Here is a 12,155-nt window from a genome sequence, read left to right on the forward strand (position 1 = left end):
AAGAAACATAAACTGGTGTGGAAGAAGCATAAATTGCAAACTGGTTAGCGGGAGTTTTCCGAGAAGCAAAGAATCTGTGTGTAGCCCATGTACACCACCTTTCAAGTTTCTTTAAGAAAACAGCAAACCAAGTGAAAGCAAGAATGCCTTCTGCCTAGAGCTGCTCAGTTGTTTAGAGCAGGGTGTGGATATGCTGAATTTAGTCCTCCCTCTCTATCCTAGATGATTTGCTAGAGTATAAAACTTGGGCTATGAATGACCAGCCTCATGCATAGGTTAGAATCACAACCACTCTCTATGGAGAACTGTGGTTATAGGAAGGCACTTTGAATTAATGAATTAAAAATTACAGTACGTGAGACTAAATTTCTATATAGAAGGGTAGTTTATTACTTAAACTTATGTACAAAATCTAAACATTAAAATAATGAGGATACAGCAGCCTATTTACAATTATTTTTTTACAAAATGTTTTTACAAGGATTATTCTAAGTAACATTGACACGCACAAATGAACCATCTTCTGTAAAACATATATAAATAAATACTGACTTTTAAATGACTGTTGTAAAAACATGATTTCTACAGCCAATTTAGTTAACAGATAAGTAGTTTTGTTATCTCCACACTACAATAAAATTACATAAAACGGAAAAATATTTTTACATATAGAACCTCTATTAATTACTTTTCAAATTGTATCTTACCAATATATTCAAGAGAGGTAATACAGCTATAGACTTCATGCCTATAACTGAATTATGAGTTTTGGCATGCAAACCATATAGAGCCACCAACATCTGTAGGTATTAATTTACTAATTTAAATAAAGTTTTATTTTTTTATTTTAAAAAAACATGCAACAACATATAAGCATCATGTTCCTGGTTACAATGTGCAAGTATATATGAAATTTATAGCAACTTGCATGTCCACAGGTATTGATCAAAGGTTTAAGAACACTTAACAGCCACAACAAAAGGATTAAGGAAAAGGATATGTATTCTGAAAATAAATAAGTTAGTATTTATATCACCTTTTTTTTGTCAAAGGCAATACATTGGAATAAAACTATTTGGGCCCTGATCCTATATTCTTCTGGTTGAAGGCAGATGATATTCTTGTAGCTAAACTCATCCCTACACAGACAATCCCTGGCATGATGATATAACTCAGTGATTTCAATGCAGTTTAAGTATCTAGTTAACTGTCTTCAGAACTGCACAGATATCAGCTGATGTTTTAGTCTCCATGCTCATGGATGTTCAATGATACATGTGATTAACTTGATTACTTGCAACTTATTACCGTACATAAACTAATGCTATTGAACAGCATTGGCCACATTCACATCCAACACTCTACCATAGTTTAGGGCTAAAATCTAAACAGGAGAGATTAGAACTCAACATGTATGTGGTTTTTTGTTCTATTTCCCTTGAAATCAGAAAGAAAAAGCATTACATGAAAACTGAATGCCTATAAGCTGTTCTCAGTCCCTCAATATTTGGAAGCTGTCTCCATATAACTGTGTTCACCATCCAGGTGATATGAAATGGCAAAAAAGTTATATATTATTGCAATGCTTGAAATGTAATGGCTGCTTCATATGTGTTAAAGTCGTCTCTTGATACTGTGGTGATGAACACATGTAACCTCTCTGAAACAATGAATTGTATTTGCAACAACAAGTACAGAGTTGTTGCTCGAGCCCATAAATGCCTATGGAATAATTCAAGGACTTCTGCCTAGTAAGTCTTAGAATGTTGCCTCCACACTTTGTTTTCTAGTTCTCTTTATAGAGTGGCTTACTTTAGGGGGGGGGGAGAAAGCTAAAAATCCAAGCCTCCTGCTGGGGGTGGGATGAGGGAATGAACATGAAGATGAACTAGGTATTGTTCAGAATTCTAACCCCCCCCCCCCGAACTTAATCCACTTTCAGATCCCCTGGCAATTATGGAAGGGTTGCCATATTTCAAAAAGTAACATTCCTGGCACCCACAAAATTTCCCCCGATGCCATTTTTGCACCCAAAAACCAGGACATGTCAGGAATTTTCCTAAATTATGGGAACTACTTTCAGATGTAGTTCAGATATCCTTCATTTATAAGTACTGGAAAGCGATACCGCATAGTCAAGTTTGACTGGACTTAACCATCCAGGGTTCCTTTCCCTTTCCCTAGATTTTTATTATTCTCTATGAATACAGAGCTTAAAATTACAGAATGAAGACTCTTTTTAAATAAAATAAAAAGCACACACCAAGTGTGCTTAGATTTTTTTTTTTTGAAGATCAAACATAAAAATTTGAAGGAAAATGTCTTTTAGTGCTTATCACTAAAATCAGAACTATGCATTAATTAACATGCATGCAGGATATCTGGAAACTTTCTATCAAGCATGTTAATTTGTGCTTACAAAGCAAAATGGGCAAGAGAAAAAATGATTAACTGTAAATCTGAAGGCATCACCCTGTACTATTTTGCTGAAAACATATGGGAATTATTTAAGCTAATAAAGTTTAGCTGTGGTGCTTCATAACACAGTAAAGAAGGTTTCCTTTAAAAAATATATTCAAAATCCTCAGAGGTGTTGCTTAGTTCAATAAAATGACATCAATATTTGAATATTTAAGAACACATGTAATTCTAACAGCTTCATCCTGAGGATCATGTGTATTGGAATTTCTACATAAGGTTCTCTCTGTATCTGCTTCCATGTTCATTTCCATTAGAGGTGGGAAACCTCAGGCCTCTCTATCCAGTCCTCAGAACTCTCAATAAGCACTTTTTGATGATATTCTAATTTTCCGAGTTTCACCTGTATATTTCTCCAAATGCACACACCTTTCTGCCAAGATCATTTGGGATTGGCAGCATTTACAAATTTTCCCGCATCTGCCACAGTGCATCAAGGGTATTCATTAAACCAATCAAAATTTGGGATTTGTGGGTAGTAGCCATCTAAACAGTTACTCTGGGCCACAGAAATAGAAGTGGGGAGGGAATTTATACTGTGCAGCTAAAAGTAGTTGTGCTTGCATTGTAGCTGGAGACTGCCCTGTCAACAGATTCTGTTTCTCTTCACAAATAATTACAGGATCAGAGATATAGTAAATTGATAACAGATAAATGTTTGTTTACATCTATACATTTAAAACTCTCTATAATACAAAAAACCACCGTGCACATAGACAATAATAAAGACTGAGAAGAGTGTGAATGTCAAACAGTGTACGCTATGATGCTAGTAAATCACTATATCCATATACTCTTTGAATTTTCATAGATGTTGGATGTTTCTATTTACATGAATACAGTGATCCTTGCCTGGCGTACTTCATCCTGGAGTTCATAAAACATTTTTCAAATGATGAGCATCCACTGAAAGCACAGACCATTTCATAGTCCAGTATAGATGCGTTTTTCTGATATTTTCGCAAGAGCTCTTTTATGTTCTTTTCCAGTTAGTTAATAATCCAATGCAATTTAGTACTTTTCAGGTGGCGGCTTATAATGATGTGGGTGGTGTTGCTTCAGATGAGGTCCTATAAAGGAAAGCAGTATAAATCAACTGTGACTGATACAAATCTGTATTGATGTTGGTAGAAGAAGAAGAAAAAAATCTTTTGCATCACTCTGAAGATTAAATCAGCAGGGTTTATTTTCTGAGCAGTGGAAGGCTGGCACACATGTAAGCTGCTCATTGCAAGCACTGATATTTTTCCTGCTTCTTAGAAGTCTGGTTTACAAACCAGAGCCACTGAATCAAGGCCACAGTGCATGCTCTGCCACCGAGGGCGGACAGCAGGTGTGGGCGGGGCTGGTGCGCATTCTGGGGGCAGGGTGTGCCGCCCGCGGGGGCGGGATGCATTTTGGGGGTGGGGTGTGTCACCCGTGGGGCCGTGGGTACGCTTTCTGGGGACAGGGAGCCCAGGGCAGCCGCCATAGCGCCCTCAGGATCGCGGGTTGCCTGGGGCAGAACGCCCCCAACGCCCCTCCCTTGCTACGCCCCTCCAAGGTGCATGGTGAATTCTGGCAACAGGGTTTGTTTCCACCATGTTTAAATGAAACAAACAAAAATACCCTCGAGTGGGTATTCCATCAAGGTTTGTATGGGCATCAAATTACCTGCTAGGTGTGATCTGTACCTCAGAAGGGCAAAGAATCTTCTATTAAATACTGATTCTACCTGGACATCTTTCAAAATACTTTCCCATACATTGTAAATACTCACTGTGTGGAGACATCAGCAAATCAGGTGTTCGGAATGATTTTATTGTAGCTGGTCCCTCTCCACCTGTTGTCAGAACTTGTACTTCTAAACGGTAGAGGGTCGATGGCCTCAGGTTGGGAACTGTCAGTACATAATGATCCTTAAAAGAAAATAGGAGCAATAAAAAGAAAAGCATTAGCTAGATCAAAGATTTTCATTACAATGGTGCACATGTTATTGTCCCCTCAAGTCTTCCCTCCTATCCCACAACACAGAAGTAACAAATACTTACTACTGGCAGTATTTGTGACTGGGAAATAATGCTGTTGGGCAAGCTGTTTTGCCTGCTCTCAGTTGTAACCTCTGCCCAAGTGACTTGGAACCCTGTCATGGGTTGGTGAAGATTTACTTTTGATATTTTCCAGGAAAAGTGCCCAGTAATGTTGATGTCCTGGACAATGAAAGAGGCAGAAAGATTCTCGGGCTTGGCCAGCACTTTGGGGACGATTGGAACTGCAAAAAATCACCATCACAACAAGAAGAAATAATATATTAGCATTTCTTTTGAGCTTAAAAATATAGACACATAAAAAATATAGACACACAGAATTCTTTCACTTGTTCTGCCCCTCTCTATTTTTCTGATTCTCACTTTTCTTCCCTCCCTCCCTCCCTCCCTCCCTAGAGGGTTATAGGTAAGGGACAGTTCATTTTTGTCAGGGTTCTGAACTGACTTCTTGCAGGACTCTCCACCACCCCAGAGTTCCATCTGCTTTGATTTGCCAACACGTTTATTTACAATGAACGCTCTCATAATTTTATTTTATTCAAATCTTTCAGAATGATTTTCAAGAGCTACCAGATTGTGTATACTGTATTGTGATTTTATGTTGTGAGCCGTCCTGAGATCTGCGGGTATTGGGAGTGATACAAATTCAATACATAATAATAAAAATAAAAATTCTGCCATTTTTTCAGATCTCTGCTTACCTCCTTCAGTGGGGCAACTGATGTGCTTGTGCTTCTTTCCTTTAAGATCAGAACAAGGTGGAGTAGTAAAGAAAATACTTTCAGCCTTTAATTGGCCTTTGGATCTTGCTGGCTGGACTGTAACTTTGTATTTGCAGGAAAATAACAGGTCTTGAAGAATTATATAGTTTTCCTACAAAAAAGATAGTTTACATATAAATCAGTTTATTATCTTGCATTTGAGGTATCTGGCTTCAGATTAAATGTTTAATCAAGCTATCTATGCCAAAGTGGTTTTGATTTAGAAAACAAGATTACAAAAATTAAATGACTAGTTTCCTTATCATGCAGTTAAGCCATCTTCTGCTATCCTATCCTAGTCAACATATGCTTACCAACATCCAGACAGGAACTATCTCCAAACCCTAGTTCAAAATTTACAGCACCCACCTATCATCCGGTTATGGAAATGAAAGTTATGTCTATGTGTCATCAGCATAATGGTAGCAATTCAAATCCAAGCTACTTGATGGCATCACAGCACTCTGTAAGCCAAAGCACTCAGAGTGGAACAGTAGTCCTCAAACTAGTACTTTCTGGAAATGACCATCTAGAATTTATGAGAGCCACCACAAATCAGCAACTCTGGTTCTTTCTGGTGCCTTACACAGTAGCAGCATGTGTGGCGGAGCTGCCATCCCAACACCAGCATCACTAATGCTTACCTGGAAATGGTTGGGGCATGGTGGGGCTGTAGTGTAATCAGGGCTATGTGAATGCACCAGTACAGCTGTGGATTCCTGCTCCCTGCCCAGGTAAGCAGCAGTAATGCCAGTGTCAGGAAGGAGTGTCCATGCAACCACTACTACGCACCACTACTAACCTTACATAGGCCAAATGGACAGGAAGGGGAGAATGCAATTACATTTTCTTACAGCTTGCTTACAGTTGGGAATAAAGATGGAGGATATAAGTCACATGCCACACAGAATAGGTAGCTTTTGATGTGTGCTTTGAAGATGGGAGGGCCATGGAGGCATCATTTTTAGGGAGGAAGTTCAAGACATGCAGGCAGCAAGGAAGAACAGCAGAGTCATTTAATGTAGCAGGAGATCTTTGGCTGGCTCAGGGTGCTAGAGTTGGAGGATTTGAGTTCATGGATGGGAACATAATGAGAAACAAGGACCAAAAGATAGTGTGAGGTTTCAAAAGGTAAGGACAAGGAGTCTGTGCTAGATATGGAAGGGAATAGAAGTAGGGTGAGAAATGGGATAACAGGAAAGGTAGGTTTCCTCTGTTGTGGCTCCTCTGAAAACAGTGAGAAGAATTGGATGCAATGGAATTTTAAAAAAGATAGTTTCCATACCCCCATATGATGATGGTACCCCTCTATCTATTTCCAATTTTTTGATTACTAAAGTTCTACTTACATAAGTTATACCACTGGATTTTTCAGGCCCTTTTGTATCATTGTGGAGACAAGACTCTGGGAACCATTGGACATGATATCTGCTCCTGCTACTGGCATCTTAATGGAACAAAATAGGAGAATACTATTTACATGTTAAAATAAATTGCAACTTTTAATACATCGTGCTGCCTGAGCCCTGCTCTGCTCACTTCCTCCTTCCTGTCTCCTGCCCATCCACTGTTGTCAGAGCCATTCGAAGAACTGGATTTGATGAGGGGTGGCTGTCCCCTATAAGCCCACCCCATTACAGGAATACTTTAATTAAGATCAGTATCAGCTGCATGCAATAAGAGAGAGAGAGAGAGAGAGAGAGAGAGAGAGAGAGAGAGAGAGAGAGAGAACTTTCTTGTGATGACACTCACAGGTATGGAATACTGACACCCATTTTTTAAATGTCTACCTCTTTTTTGCAGCTATTTTATGCTGGCATCCTCATTTTGTGCTGGTGCACACCCAATATATACAGTTCAAAAAAAATTAATCAATAAAGTTGTTCCTGTTTTTCAATGTTGTTTTTTATCATTATTAGTTGGACATTTATTTCAATGCAAGATTTCACAAACATAATCATTTCTGTATTAGGTCCTGTTATCACAATTACTTCTACATGAGGTGACCATAGAAACAGCCTGCCCATGATGACCTCTAGGTGTTTCTAGCCTTTGATGGCACAGTGATTTGCGCATGTTGCGCATGTTTAGATCCCTTCCAGTCGGGATATTATATTAAGGTAGACTTCAGTTGCATAATGAAAGGGTGAGCTCAGCTCAAGACAGCAAGACAGCATTAGATGATCTATTTGGTCTTATTCAGTATAAGAAAGCTGCCTATGACACATGCACAGCTGCCAACGAACAGCTTCTTAGTAAACAGCAGACTAAGTACTGCTTGTTCCACCGTGGTTTGGAATCTGCCACATCAATGAAAGTCATGTATAAATCATGCACATCAATCAACAAGCAAGACTTGCTCTCTAGCTTATTATATATTTCCAGTGCAGTCCTTACTGTTGAACCAAGGTTTATTTATTAGTTAGGACACTTTCCATTTGCTGAAAATAAGACTGGACAAGTTGAGTGTAGGACAGGAGATTCTCTACATGTATGTATGCATGATGGTTGTGGTACAGTGCTGATCTATGGTGGATTTTGCTTCATTAAAAACCCAGAGATAAAGTTTACCATCCAACCACTACAAGTATTCAGATGGGAAGAGCAGACATTGTACACTACACTGAGAAACTGCAGTCATTCTGAGATACTCATATATAACAAATCACCCTGGGTATAGTACACAGTTTTATATTAAGTGTGAGCAACACTTATCATTAAAAGGTAATTGTGTTGATCCAGACACTCAATGTGCAGTCTTTGGGGAAAACAGTGAATGACCCAAAGGAGAATAAAATAATCAGCACAGAACTGAAATATGCATCCCACATTTGACGTAACTTGGCTAACCTCATGGTGACTGGGGTGGGGGGAAGCCAAATAGCTCCTAGAGTGTTTAAATATAAGTACTCACAAAACTGAATACTTGAGAGCACTATCAAGGTGAGCAGGGCAGGGAAAAAAGGTGGTAGTAGCAGAAGATACTCCCATAACCTCAGCATGTGTCTTCTCCCACAGGGGCTGTGGCTACTAGTCTCAGAGTCCTTATGGCAAAATGACAAAAAATATTCTGGGAGTGCTCTCCCACCATCCCTGCTGCTGCGTGTAAGTTGCTGGGATCTCAGGAAACAAGCAAAGGGTGAAGTGAAGGCAGCAGAATTGGTGTTCCCCAAGTACCTTCGAGTTTTTTGTGCACATCAGAACTGGCCTTTCAGAAATACTTGATCCTTTTTTTGCTTGTGCATCCCCAATAGCTACCCAATTCTCCAGACTCCCTCCAAAATCTCATGGCTTTCATAAGCACTAGATTTCTCATGCCACTTCCTTCTACCTAGCCCAGCACCAATGAGATCAGAGGGCCACGGGTGAGAAAGCTTCTTACTTTAAATGTCAAAGTGATCACAATTACTGCAGTAAGTACGAACCGATTAAAGCCTTTAAAAATTAGGGGAAGAAACGTTTTACTTTAAAAGCTTGAGGATATTGACACTGAAAGGACTTAGAGGCTTCTCACACAAATGCGAAACTCTCAATTCTATATTCCTCAAACAGTGGAGTGGAGAAGATGACATGAGAAACTTTAATTTTAGCAATTTCAATACTGCACATGACCCTAATTGTCACATGCAGTTAATCATCTCAGGCTGAGAGTTGAGCATGCATCTGTTCCTGGCAACATACTCCCAGAGTTGTCAGCTCCCAGTGCCAAGGAGTTAAAAGCATTTGAGTAGGTTCCCCTGTGTTACATAAATAGCACACAATTTCTAATTTCACACAGCTAAAATGGCCAAAAAAATGCAGCCGCAAGCACCCCCTACCCCCCACCCCTCATTGACAAGGGTTGAATTCAGGCTGTTTGTGGGATCTACAGCATTTCTCTAATCCCAGCTCTGTGTCAAAAGGACCAAATGAAAGACATCTTTCATTTTTCCAAAACAGAAACCCATTGTCCTCACCTAATTGCTATATATTTCAGTGACAATTATACCTAAGTAAATCATGAATATTTCGTAAACATTTTATACTACCTCAGGCATGTGTCTATTCAAGTTAATACACATCCCAAAGTGAATGTATTACTGCTATCATAAAAACAGTATTTCAGGCTTAATTTCATTTTAAAACGTGATTAAGATTTTAACAAACTATTCCAGATACTGCATTCTTTGCATTCCACAAATGCTTTCAGGCAGTGTGGCATACTGGATAGAGCGCTATATGTTAACCTGACTTCCAGAGATTTAAATCCCAGCTCAATAATTAACTCGCTGGGTGGCCCTGAATAAGTGACATACTCCTAGAGCCCTGTATGTGAAAAGCAACAACGTTAGTCACTTACAGCTCATATAAGGAGGAAATAGTTTCTTTTAAAAAAAGAAAAAATGAAGTTGTCTATTACAATATGCTCAGTGAAGTCACATAAAAATGAAGATTATCCCAAGGGAAAATAGCCTTGCTCTTCAAACATCACAAACTGATAAAATCTAAAATGACAGGAATAAGAAATAATATTCTAATTAAGTTTTTATTTTGTGGAAGATGGCAAAATTCATCACTGTGAAATGGATTTTAAGCATGCAGGCAAGTCAAGACAAGCATCACAAACCCACCATTATGTTTCCAAGTTATAAAATCTCCCACACAACAGACAGAGGTGTATGCTTAGCACGATATCATATTTCTCCAATGCAGCCACATTAATCTTAAAAGAACTTGTTTCCTAAGTACCAAGAACCAGCCACTAGCCAATGAAAAGCACTTATCAAAGCATGTAAGCAGTAAGAATGCACGAGTCAAGGAACACAGTGCTGGTCCACCTTGGCTTGGCTCAGGGGCAGACTTTGGTTATATGGCACCCTGGGCAATGACAAAATATGCCCCGCCCCATATTTCTTATTTTCACAGTATTTTTTGTATTCTCAATAGGTACTTGTATAAATAAAGGTGAAGGGACCCCTGACCATTAGGTCCAGTCGTGACCGACTCTGGGGTTGCGGCGCTCATCTCGCGTTATTGGCTGAGGGATATTGGCTCGCGTTATACAGCTTCCAGGTCATGTGGCCAGCATGACAAAGCCGCTTCTGGTGAACCAGAGCAGCACACGGAAATGCTGTTTACCTTCCTGCTGTATCGGTACCTATTTATCTACTTGTACTTTGATGTGCTTTCGAACTGCTAGGTTGGCAGGAGCAGGGACCAAACAACGGGAGCTCACCCCGTGGCAGGAATTCGGACCACCAAACTTCTGATCGGCAAGCCCTAGGCTCAGTGGTTTAACCCACAGTGCCACCAGCATCCCACTTGCATATATATAGGTAATATATATATATTGCACCCCTCAGCTCAGTGCCCTATGTGCAGGAACTGCCCACACCACCCTAAATCTGGCACTGCTTGGCTAAATCCACAGCTTAGTTTTAAAACGCTTCTATGGTTCAGTCATAAGGTTGAATTGTTCTGCTGCTTAATTAAATCTGCATTTTAGCTTGCATCACTTTATAAAAGCTTTAGCTTCTATAGTGCAAATTTGATAGTACAGATAGTATTCAAGGAGGAAGCACATTATACATGTAGCCTCCAATTATATTGTATTTTGATAGAAATGTATTGGGTTCTATCCAATGCCAGTCCTACTCAGAGAAAATCCATTGGAGTTAATGGACATGACTAAGCTACGTAGGTTCATTCATTTTAGTGGGTTTCCTCTGAGTAGAACTTAGTTGGCTACAATGCTTAATTTTCTATTGTGGGTTAACTCTGTAAAGAATCACATCAAAGCATAGAACCTTTCTTTCTGGTGAGGCAGAACAAAGCTTTGTTGCAGGCTGCGAAGGGGTTTCCACAAAAGGTCCTGTGATTGGTCTCAATACAACATCTCAGTCATTAAATTTGCACTAAATTGCTGGAAAATATGGCAGGTTGGACAGCTGGATCAGTATCCAGCCCACTGAAAAGGTGGGGACAATGCAAATATAAATAATTTAAAAGGGTACTGTACTTAAAATGTGGTTCTGTAACTTGTATTTCAATTTCTTCACTTGTAACAAAACGTACATTCAGTCCACAACTGCTCTCATCACAAATTCCCAGAAGATTTTATTACCCTTCATCTCCTAAAATGCTAATCAAACTTTGTACAACTAGCAGAAGTCCTTCTGTAGTTGGGTCACCATGAACCTATCTGGATTTCAAATAGATTTTTACCAACCTTCTGTTTTCTTCCAATAGACTTTCACCTGAAGTTGATCATCTTGATAAAAAGGCACTCCGATTTCAAGAAGACGAGTGGGTCTTCTTCCTTTAAAGGATGGAGCAGCATCAGTTGCTTTCTCAACCATAGATACCTGTTCTTCTGCAAAACAAACAGTGGGAAATCTATGTTTTCATTGGTGAAGGCCATTGCCTTGGTTTCATTGAATTCACAGGATATTGCAAATTATTCCGTAAATGTAGGGTTTTTAAAAAGAAAAGTACACATACTGTAAGACATCCCATTAAATTACAATTCCAGAGTTCCTCGGGGAAGAGGAATGTTGTAGAGAGTTGTGGTTAAAAATGGTATAAAAATGTGGTGTAGCTATATCCTAAGAATCAGAAGTTTCCCCTTTCTTAAGCATCTGGATTTAACTTTTTTTGACAGCTTCGGTCCCAATACTATGACAATCAGTGCTTATCATATTTGAAGAGGTCAAGATATGGCATGAGCCACCACTGAGAACTACATGAAACCACTTTAAAAAGCAGCTCAGCTGCATAAAGACATAGTTGGAGTATGCCTGAGAACATGCACATTTGGGGCAGGGCATGCCCACACTTCAGACCGAATATTTTGGGGAGGAATCTCTACAAATGTAGATTAAATATAAACACACAAAACTACGATCAAACA

General features: G+C 39.3%; 1 protein-coding gene across 2 annotated transcripts in view; it reads right to left on the reverse strand.

Moving 5' to 3' along the window:
* Window positions 1-366: 366 nt before the first annotated feature.
* The window catches only part of ANOS1 (anosmin 1), a 133,800-nt gene continuing 122,011 nt past the window's right edge, over window positions 367-12,155 (reverse strand). For both annotated transcript variants that reach the window (XM_060273484.2, XM_035115473.3), the window contains exons 9-14: window positions 11,475-11,618; window positions 6,616-6,713; window positions 5,207-5,378; window positions 4,509-4,729; window positions 4,238-4,376; window positions 367-3,548 (exon numbers count right to left, since the gene is read on the reverse strand). In XM_060273484.2, the coding sequence (XP_060129467.1) occupies window positions 3,490-3,548; window positions 4,238-4,376; window positions 4,509-4,729; window positions 5,207-5,378; window positions 6,616-6,713; window positions 11,475-11,618 (833 nt within the window). In that variant the 3' untranslated portion in view covers window positions 367-3,489. The remainder of the gene's footprint in view (window positions 3,549-4,237; window positions 4,377-4,508; window positions 4,730-5,206; window positions 5,379-6,615; window positions 6,714-11,474; window positions 11,619-12,155) is intronic.

This window comes from Zootoca vivipara, chromosome 4 (genome assembly GCF_965207765.1).
Source record: "Zootoca vivipara chromosome 4, rZooViv2.hap1.1, whole genome shotgun sequence".
NCBI lineage: Eukaryota > Metazoa > Chordata > Lepidosauria > Squamata > Lacertidae > Zootoca > Zootoca vivipara.